Below are 11,399 nucleotides of genomic sequence, written 5' to 3' on the forward strand. Positions count from 1 at the left end.
ATACTTTTTGGGGGGTTTTGGTGATCAAATATTGAATATTGAACTATAATAATCAGTGCAGGAGCTCACTTATCCTTGAAAGACACTTTTATCACTGACTTAAAAGGCCCATACATCTCCATAAATGTTCAGGGGGGAGGGAATAAGTGCTTACCCTATACAGACCCCAAGAAGTGCTGTATATTCTGTATTGTTTAATATAAATGCATTTTTTATTCCAATCTCGATTTGTATTTGAGATTCTCAAATCCCATCGGACTTGACTTCTTCGTGTCCCTCAATGAGTGCAATACCAGCATTTAACTGTATGGGCCACAGCGGTTTCTATCATCATCATCATCATCATCATCACCACCCATGCTATGCATCAAATATATAGGTCCGCGGAGAGGCACGCTGAGGAGGCCGTGCAAATGCAATGGAATATGGGGCATCTCTCTCTCTTTACCTAATATTTTGATTCTATCCTATCCTATTCTATCCAGTTGGAAGGGCAGTAACAGAAGAAAAAGAAATCTTTTTTTATAATTATTCTTTCAAAAAGGGCACTTTTTTATTGCAGCCATGGACTACAAACAATACACAACGCAGAGATGGCCAGGAGAGGCTGATAAACCCTGAAATCTAACACAACTGTATGCAGATTTTATGCCTATGTTCATTTTATGCTATTTGCTGTGGAGCATTTTGAGCTGCAAATAATCCATGTATGAAAGGTGCTATATAAATAAAGTTATTATTATTATTATCACTGCAGTGATTCAGACATTATCTGTTAAATGATTAAAGGGAATTTGATCGGAAAGATTAATCCGATAGAGGTGATGAGACTAGGTTTAGGTTTACTTTATTTGTTCAAGGGGGACAGTGTACATTAATAAACATTTTAAAATGTAAATGCACCCAATTTTTGCCAAAAGGCTCATTTCCATTGGCAGTCCCCCTGCCAGAAGGTACAGGCTAAAATCCTATGTAAAAAAAGGGTTAGCAATACAAACAAGCGAGATAAATAACATTAGAATAAAAACACAAACAAAAGCACATATGGTAGAACATAATAGTTACTAGTTACAGACAGAGCTTTCAGTGTGGCAGCTCCCACCCTCTGGAACTCCCTCCCCGCAGAACTCCGCACCGCCCCAACTCTGGACTCATTTAAAAAACTGCTCAAAACCCACCTCTTCAACTTGGCCTTTAACCCCTAACTTTCTCACTTTATATGTATATGTTGAGTCTGTCCACTATGTTTGTTAATTTGTCATCTCCCCCCCCCCCTATGTAAAGCGACCTTGGGTCCTCTGAAAGGCGCTATATAAAACGAAGTTATTATTATTATTAGTTACGTGTCTCTAAACAGATTATAGATTGTTACTGTATGGAATACGTGTCACCAAGTCTGCTGATCTGCAGGCAAGAACGCTGTCAACTCTTTAACTGGTGCTGCCTTGTGATTGGCTGAGAGGCCCCTTTTTAAACACCGTTTCTTTTCCGTTTGTGATGCGGCCGCACACAGGAGGTAATGCAGTCCGGAGGTATGGTAGTGGTTAGTTTGTTTGTCGAAGCAGAAACAGTTCAGTAAATATTCAGTGTGATGTTGCTTTTACTCAACAGTTCTACACAGTTCAAAGATGAAATGACCTACCTGGGTTCCATCCTAGAGGCAAATCTTTCCTGTGACAAAATGGCAACCAATGTAATCAAAAAAGTCAACCAACGAACAAGATTCTTGTACCGGATCTCCTCTCTGGTAAACAAGAATACCTTGAAAACTATAACAGGAGCACTCATTCAAGGGTACTACGAGTATGCTTGCACCTCATGGTATCAAAGCACCTCAAAGGCCCTAGAAACAAGACTACACAAACATCACAAAACAAACTGGTCAGACTACTGCTTGGCCTTACTCCTAAAACCCACCTCACCCCTGCCCATTTTGACAATCTAGGATGGCTTAGAGTAGAGTAGACGACAGAAACTTGCAATGGGCCTGGTCTACAAGACACTACACCACTAAGATACCCATGTACATGTCAAAATACTTCCCAAAGGCCAGTGAATTCCACGACCACAACACCACAGGGAGTTCCACAAATCATGTTCAACCCAGATTCGACTCAAACAAGGGACACGTTTCACAATTATGCCACAATAATGTGGAACGCCCTACCCACAGCCGTAAAATAATGTGAATCCCTACCCTCCTTCAAAACCGCTCTCAAAGAGCACCTACGGGTGGCTGCAATTAGAAACTGGCCCCCCAGTAAATGTCCAAACCACCCCCCCTCCCCCACCCAACCCCCTCCAATGTACAGTTTCTTCCCCTTCGAATGTATATATATTTTTTATGATCTCTTTTTCTTAACACAGTAGGCCTACTGTATATTTGTATGTCTTGTATGTCATAATGAAAATGGAGGACGAAAGTATTTTTCTGGACTGCATCCTCTTAGCAGTTGTTTGTATTGAGCCGTATTGTACCCATTCTGCAATCTGTTAATAAAGTTTTCAATCAATCAATCAATAGGCCGGACAGATCTGGTCAAGGCCACCGGGTGTCCCACCAGCTGTGACCAGCAGGGGGCGCCAGTTTCACAGCAACAGAGAGGTGACATATACCCCTGGGATATAATCAAGCCTTTTCAAAGGGAGACTAACCAAGTCGTTCTCACTTCCTGTAACGTGTCACATGACCCAATTCTGATTTGGGCCACTTTTATAGGTGGTCCTAAATCAGATACAGCAGGTCTGCATTTTTTGCAGTGTGACCTCAGTCTGAACAGTCATGTGACTTTCGTGTGACTTTTACGTCACTCTAGATCGACATTTGTCACCGTCCGTTACGTCCATCTTCTTTATTGTTTGTTTGCGCATGTGGGTCAGTCTGGGAGCGTGACCGGTTCACACTGGAATCTGATATTAGATATACATAAATAATTGTGCAATAAGGCTTGCAGTGTGAACGCAGCCTCAGGTAGCAAAAATGCACAAAGCCTTTTTCTGACTGTCAACGATGTTTTATAAATTTCACAAACTTAGTGGGGTAAGCCAACGCATTAGGTTGTCTAACATCAAACTTAGTGGGGTAAGCCAACACATTTGGTTGTCAAACATCACGCCTGCATTGGCGTTACAAATCAACCATTTGAAATGTACAATCGGCGGCTCTGGTACCTTGTTTGTTAAAATGCATCTTTGTATCTTTTGTAGCTCTGCTGCAAAATAGAAAGGATATACTGTATATATATATTAGTGCTGTGAATCGATTAAAATATTTAATCACGATTAATCGCATGATTGTCCATAGTTGAGTGGAACAAACTGCCAGTGTCCATAAAAATTATTGTCTCAGAAGGAATTTTTAAAAAAAGATGAAGAAATGGCTTAGTCGCGTAGAATGATGATATATGGGGGTGTGCTGTAGACTTTGTGTTTGTTTGTGTTATTGCATTTATTTTGTATTGTATTTATATGTCTTATTTGTGCATGGTGGATACTAGTCATCTTGTCCATTGTCCATTGTGAGGACCACAATGGAAATAAACCGTAAGGTTTTATTGTGTTTTAATCCTCGACGATTTTAGATTATATGTGATGGCTGTACATGTGTGTACCGGTATTGTATGTAATTTTGATTGTCAAATAAATTCAATCAATCAATCAACTCGTGATTAATCGCAAATTAATCGCATTTAAAAAAATTGTTTATCTACCTTAAACGGATCTTTTTCAAGTTCCAAGTTTTAATACTCTTATCAACATGAGTCAACAAATGCTTGCTTGCCTTTATGCAGCCATTTAACACAAAAGGATGACCCTCATGCATTGCAAATTTGCATCAAATTCAAAACAGTGATGCACAAAATAACTTAAAAGAAAATAATAATTTAAAACAATGAATATAGTGTACATGAAATAATAGGGGAAAGAACACGTTAGGAACTTGTTACATTCACCCACACAAGGGCTGAGTAATCACACCACACCCCCTCTCTCTCACACTCTCCCAGCTCTTTCTCTCTTGCCCCTTCCTCATCTCTCTCACCCCCCCCCCTCTCTCTCTCTCTCTCTCTCTCTCTCTCTATATATCTCACACACACTTCAGAAACAAACATAGTATCAATGAGAGCATCAATAATACACCTGAGTGAAGTCTAGTAAAAAAAAAAAATACTCTGTACATACAGCACATCTGATTAGCACTATTACTCAGTCGTACTCATTTATATATTTTATACCCAGTTAAATTACCTGTACATTGTATGTTACTATCATACTTTACTATTACATTTGCACTCTGGTTGGATGGCAAACTTATATCTGTTGTACTGTACTTGAATCTAATCTAATCTATCATGGAGGAAACACAAAAGAAACACAACGTGAGTTTCTTAAATATATATTGTGTTTATTGGATCCCAGGTTTGGTGCAGGACGTCACAACACTCACAACAACGATAAAAAGCGACTAGACGGCCCCACGATTCAAACGTCATATCCGATGATGCCTCTCTTCCCGATGCACTCTCCGATGTAGAACCACATGGCGATCTCCGTGGCGACCAGCCCGTTCCTCGCCACGTCCTGTGGAAGAGAGGCACATTGAGACGAGTCACGACACATTCACCGTCTCACACATAGACATATATAAAGGCTAGATGACTCACCCGCGCTGCTGGCCAATGGAGACCGACGTTGCCACATGGCGGCCATCTTGCCACAGGCAGCACACCCACTCATTACATAAATTCTATGGTGCATGTACTATTGAAATAACTATAGCTTGCTAAATTTTCAACCGATTTTAAAACGGTTTGGTTTGTTATAAACGTCAGAGATGTAGTTATCATACTGCATACTTATAATGGACTTTCATATGAAGATCATTTCAACATGTCCAAGCATCCTGAATCATAGTCACGTTTATAACGTTTGTAATAAACCAAACAGTTTGTAAATCGGTTGAACATTTTGCAAGCTATGGTTATTTCAATAGTACATGCACCATAGACATTCATGTTATGAGTGGGTGTGCTGCCTGGGACAAGATGGCCACTGGTGAACTACGCTGGAGACTCCGCCTTGCACCATCTAGTTACTATATATATCTATATGGTCTCACACCTGGAGCTCTCACTCGGGCTAAACATTTTAGGAATTATTTTCCCAGTGTTAGGGAATCACACGGCAACAGAACCAGACCTAGCTCAGCAAACCTGCATCCTCCAAGGCGGAGATCAAAGGCGCACAGGAGTGGAACGAGTTGCCTTTGACCGTCAAACAGGGCTTGAACCTGTTTAGTTTCAAGGTGAACGTTAGGAAATGGCTGCTAGAGTAACTCAGGAGGCTTCCTGTTTTAGTGTAGGAGATCTGTACATTTTGTACATATCTTATTAATAATGTTGTATTTTACTTTTTAATTACATTTTTAGCAATATACAGTAGGCTGATAATAATATGTGTAATACATGTTTATGTAAATACTATGTGCTGCTGAGACCAAGGACCACAATGGAAATAAGTCAGACTTTTTTGTGCTGTCCTTGATCATTTTAGGATGCATGACTTGTTGTAACATGTAATGTATTTTAATAATTGTCAAATAAACTAAACTAAAATGCCCCTCGTTGCACATAACTGCCCAATTGCACAGCCCTGCTAAATATCTCATCCCACTGTATTGTTATTTTTATTCAAATTAGTGTATATACTTGACCACATCTTGCACAGTTGTACAGCCCTGGCCTTTTTTTTTTTAATAATTCTATTCTATTCTATTGTGCTTCCATCTTAATTTAGTTCATATTTCATTTGATTTCATTCCACATTGTTTATTTTATTATCTGTCCGTTATTGTCTGTCCGTTAATGTTGCACCGAAAACGACCAACGCAAATTCCTTGTATGTGAAAACTACTGCAATAAAGACCTTTCTGATTCTGATTCTGATTGAGATGAGTCACGACTCACTCACAGTCTCACACCTGCAGCTTTCACTCCGGCTAAATGCCCCTCATGCAGTGATTCTTCTGAAACGTTGTTATACAGACTCCAACGTATGACATATATTCTGCCAGTTATGGTACAGACCCTTACCTGCACCTTGTGTATACCGTTTATTTTTCTCATATTTTTTATATTCATATTTTATTGCCTATATTTATGTCTTTCATCTATTACCCTGCCCATACCTGTACCTCCCCTCCCCCATGCTGCTAAGACGCCTACATTTCCCAAAAGGGAATGAAAAATGTTATATTGGGTCTGGTTCACATTCAAACTGAATGTCATACATAACAAGCTAGATAAGACTCTTAGCCATAGATAACATTCAGCCACTAGATGTCGCACTAGAGCACCAGCATGTAATTGATCCAATCCCAGGGCCCCGTTCCATGTACCGGGATAACCGAGTTAGCCGGATAACTTTAGCTGGATAACTGTGTTAGCCTGACTTTCCGATTTCATGTACGTGGATTTCCCAAATCACCATGACAACATATCCAAAAGTTTGAGCCTGCTCGAAAGCAGAGTTCAAGTTCAAGTTAGCCCGATCACGCAGAGCCACGCCCCCGCAAAGAAGTGACAGCTCGTTTCCTGAAACTATTCCCACAGTCTACGATCTGCATTATACCATTCTGAATTACGTTTTTGTGCTCCATTCTTCCAGAGGGGGCTTTTGAAATGTAAAATAGACCCAAAATGCTGATATTAAATTCACTTTGTCCTAAATAATGCACGTTATATATACCGTGGCGACGGTGGCGCTCGCTCGTGCGATGTACACAAAAATGTGGTTATTTTAATTGTAACTGGGATTAAGATGTCTGATGAGATGCGCTGTTTGACGGATTTGAGAAATTGAATGAGCCGTTGACGTCACATGAATGAATGAGGATAAAGAAATAAAACGTCATTCAAAATAAGGAATATTCTAAACACGGGTCTCTCGTTCATTAATGTATAAACAATGAATTTATCCCATCTGGCACAGTGGCCCAGCGGTAGTGCTCAAGACTCCCAATCTTGCGACCCGGGTTCTAATCCCGGAGTTTCCAATATGATTTTTTTGAATATAATATTAATGATTATACGCCAAAGTAGCCTGGTTTTAAGTTAAAATATTATAAATCTACATGCATTGAGGATGTCATTCTTTATATAGCTCTCAACGTGCACCAAATTGAATTATTCCTATATTGCAAAAAGAAGGACCCCGGTCTTGAACCCGGGTCGTCCGTGTGGAAGTCAAAAGAACAACCCGTTACACCACAGAGTAGATAAGTAAAAGATTGACTATACATCAATCAATGGGCAAGAAAGCCGTCTCGTAATTCTGTATAACAGTTAACTAGTTATTTTCGCTAGCAAGATCTCATTTGATTATTCAATCCAGCAGGCAAGTTTAAAGAAATATAATCTGATTGATTGAGGTAATGATGGACTTAGAATTAGCCTATAGATAACGCATTTAACTTGTCGGCGAGGCGATTGAGCCTATTGCAATCTGTCAATAAAGTCTTAAATCAATTAATCAATCAATGCCGTTGAGAATCAGGGTCTCTGCCATCGATACGTGCTGGCTTTCCACCTAAAACGGGAGCGCGCATCTAGCCTGACTCTCAAGTCTGGCTTGAGTTAACGAGACTGAATCCAGGTTTGTGAAACAGGAAAATCCCGGCTTCGAACATCGGGTTAACTGAAGCTGGATAATGGACATGTTGATCGACTTAGTTGAACCACGTACATGGAACGGGGCCCTGGTGGGGAAATGGGAAGAAGGAAGGGGATACATGCACACATGTAAACAACAACATGCATTTTAGACCTGCACAAAAAAAATGTACACTATAAATTCATAATTCAAAAAAAAATTGGGGGAAAAGCCTTTCTGCACCTTTCTAAAAGCTCTGTGGATGTATTATTAAAAATAAATAAAACATCCCTGACCAAATTCAAATAAAAGCCATTGTTGTCAAAGTGCTGGAGAGCAGTGGTCACTGACCACTGACTACACACTGGATCTTTTCAACCCATAGGTAACATTTCGCTGCTGTCGGGACAAAACCTCATAACACCATTTTTTTTATTTTTTTTTTTATTATATAAATCAACTCCGTAGATCATCCTCCATATGTGTGTGTGGGTTTTACAAAGTTTAAACAATGGGAAAGCATTAAACCGATCATCTGTCTAAACCTCCTAACTCTATTCACCCTCAAATCTGTGTTCGTTTTTTTCATCTGCTGAAAAGTTGGGTTTTTGGAGTTATGAGGTTGTCCCGACAGCAGCGATTTGTAATAATAATACACAGAGTATTACTATACTACATTAATTTAATATAAGCCAAGGTAGGTAATGACCTTTGTAATAATACACAACATAGTATTATTATTCTACATTAATATAAGCCGAGGTAGGTAATGACCTTTGTAATAATACATAGTATTACTATTCTGTTACTATTCTATGATGTATTGATGTAGTCACATTAATATAAGCCAAGGTAGGTGTGCCTGCTACCCTGAATAACTCTTACCGAGTAATGACCCGTGTAATAATACAGAGTATTATGCCTCACATTCACCCGTTCCCTCACACACGGAGGTGCCATCCTGCTCATCGGGAGGAATTAGGGGTTAAGTGTCTCGCTCAAGGACACTTCGACACGCTGCCCGGGAGGAGCGGGAATCGAACCATGAACCTTCTGATTACCAGACAACCGCTCTACCTCCTGTGCCACTGTCACCCTAGATAATAGGCTCCTTTCACACCGGCCATTTTGACTTGTGATAGATGGGTACACACAGATGTAACCATACCGTAGATATAGAAAGGTGAACTAGTAATAGAACAATGAATAGATAGTTTATTATATATATATATATATATGGTTACACCTGTGTTTACCCATCTATGACAAGTAAAAATGGCTGCTGTAAAAAGGGTCTATAGGGAGAGCACATGTATGTGATATGTGCTCAGCGTTCAGGGGTAAAAGAATGCTATGGAATTTAATAAAAATCAACTGTACTGCATTAAAGTTACAGAGAGAAAGACAAATCACATCAAATCGCAAATAGGCTTCGAGGAATTGCTGTAGGGTTACATTCAAGCTTATTTTAAGAATGCTCGTTGGTAGGCAATGTCTCCTATATTTGTGCAACCATATAACCTAGAACGGGGGGGGGAGGGGAGGTCGGAGTATAGAGAAATACCTATGGCTCCGACAGCGGTAAACATCTAAAATACTGCTGTGCTGAAGCACTTTGTTTTATGTGTATCTGCCAATTTCAAAGTCTATTGTATGTGTATCAGTGTTAATTACACCGTAAGGTTTTATTGTGTTTTAATCCTCTACGATTTTAGATTATATGTGATGGCTGTACATCTGTACCGGTATTGTATGTCATTTTGATTTAAATTCAATCAATCAATCAATCAATCATTAAACCGCAAACAAAGAGGCCTAATAAAATGTTAGATCCTAATATGAAAAACGATGTGATTTAATGTTCTATGCTAATGTTATATAGTTTATTTTGCTGCCGTCTATTTTATGCAAATGTTATGCCTAATTTTATGTCTGCACTTGCTGCCTTGCTCTTGATCTGCCAGGTTTGTGCTCATTTTACGCCCGTCTTTCTTTTACTGATGTGAAGCACTTTGAGCTGCAATTATTGTATGCAAGGTGCTATAGAAATAAAGTGTGTATATTATTATTATTATTATTATTACAGACACAAGTCACTGTAGCCAGATTTGATGGATCATTTCCAAGGTTGTGTTCCTCCTTCGCGCCGAGTGAATTCTGCCAAAGAACATTTTTGGACTGCAGGTAAAGCGGACACCTTCTATAACTTCCGTCCCCCATTCCTCGATACACTGGCATTTTGTTGACCAGAAATCCCGTATCAGAACACTGAACTCTCCACTCACAAGTACACATGAGCACACACACAGACACACGGCAACCGCTAAAACAACCACTTTAAACAAAATGTCACTTTAAAAATGGAAAGTCACTTTAAAGGAAGGACATACTGTATTATAGTATAGTTTAGATACATTAAGAGTTAAAATTGTAAATTGTATATTGTATAGTCGTGTTTCTCAGGAACTTAGCATGTCTTTTTTTTTATCATGCATTATCTTGTGTCTTACCTATTTAATTTTTTTTCTATGCCTATTTTATTATTGTATTTTGCACAATCAATGCGGGCATGACCACCCGCATTTCACTGTATGCCCTGGTATGTATGTGACAAATAAACCTCTTGACCCTATCTGTTCGGCACGCCTCAACGTCCACTCACCCGTACTGTCGTCTGTCCGAGGCGTCCGGGCTTGAGGAAGTTAACGAGGCCCCCTATAGCCTTGGGGAGCTCAAGGGGGGAGGGAGGCACAAGTTCGACACGTGCGTAATACCAGAAGGTTGCTAGTCGGGGTTTGGAGTAGGTGACGGCAGCTGTGGGAAGGAAAAACATAGGCCCCTATAGCCTATCAGTGGTTCCAAAACGGGAGTCCGGGGACCCACAGGGGCCCCTGAAAGGGTTCCAGGGGGGGTCCCCAGCTAAATCTTCAGAAAATGCAAGCATTATCAACCAAAGCACCCCACTGTTATCTATCCACAACAGTAGCCTATAATGTTACGGCCAATTATATGATTCTGTACTAGGATATCTTAAAAACTATCTTATCTTATCGTACCCGGGTCCTTTGGACAAAATCAACCAGTTATCAAGGTCTCTAGAGTCTAATGCATGTTTTATAATGCATGCTTGGCCTGTAAACACTAACACTATTTATCAACGTTTAGGCATAGGAGAATTTTGGAAACTGAACATTTAATTGATGATATCACACAGTGGGTACTGTCGAGTTCTTCAAATCTAATTACAGAGAATTACAGAGATAGAGAGAGAGACCAGACCAGAGGGGGTTGAAGCCAGGCAAACTATAAAACACACAACATGTTACATTCACTTCATGGTTATGTAAGCAACACGCATATCTCGTTTAGTCTCCACGGCTTTCTTGCCGATAGCACTGTGGATTAAATTGCTATAGGTTTTCGTGCACATCGTTTGAGGTTATTTCGGCAAAATATTGTTTATGATTGTTGTTTAGGATTATTATGCCCCCGAATGCGACAAATCGGTGTCAGTTGGGCGGTTGCTGCTGACATGCACTCTTCTTCTCTCCATAATCAATTTAGCTTTATAGCTATTTATTACGGGTAATAAAAAAAGGCTAGATTAACTTACCACCGACTAACGTGGGGACCTTTGCCACCAGTTTTTGCACCGCTTGTGCCATGTTTTGAAGTATTACTGAATGAAATCCTGGTGTTGAATGTCACCTCCAGCTAGCACCGTGACTACAGCAGCTGAAGGACCCCAA

General features: G+C 39.9%; 1 protein-coding gene across 1 annotated transcript; it reads right to left on the reverse strand.

The window, feature by feature from the left end:
* Positions 1–4,380: 4,380 nt before the first annotated feature.
* Positions 4,381–11,399, reverse strand: LOC311233697 (ATP synthase subunit g, mitochondrial-like). Its single transcript, XM_084320692.1, has 3 exons — positions 11,264–11,399; positions 10,313–10,464; positions 4,381–4,581 (listed from the first exon to the last, which is right to left on the reverse strand). The coding sequence occupies exons 1-3, from the start codon at positions 11,313–11,315 to the stop codon at positions 4,483–4,485; spliced, it is 303 nt and encodes a 100-aa protein (XP_084176818.1). The 5' UTR covers positions 11,316–11,399; the 3' UTR covers positions 4,381–4,482.

The sequence above is a fragment of the Notolepis coatsorum genome (genome assembly GCF_963971535.1).
Source record: "Notolepis coatsorum genome assembly, chromosome: 8".
In the NCBI taxonomy this organism is placed as follows: domain Eukaryota; kingdom Metazoa; phylum Chordata; class Actinopteri; order Aulopiformes; family Paralepididae; genus Notolepis; species Notolepis coatsorum.

Coding starts and splice junctions, on each gene's coding strand:
- LOC311233697 (XM_084320692.1), bottom strand. CDS start 11,315: ATGGCACAAGCGGTGCAAAAACTGGTGGCAAAGGTCCCCACGTTAGTC. Junction 10,465..11,263: donor GGTCCCCACGTTAGTCGGTG/GTAAGTTAATCT, acceptor TCCTTCCCACAG/CTGCCGTCACCTACTCCAAA. Junction 4,582..10,312: donor TCGGACAGACGACAGTACGG/GTGAGTGGACGT, acceptor TCTCTTCCACAG/GACGTGGCGAGGAACGGGCT.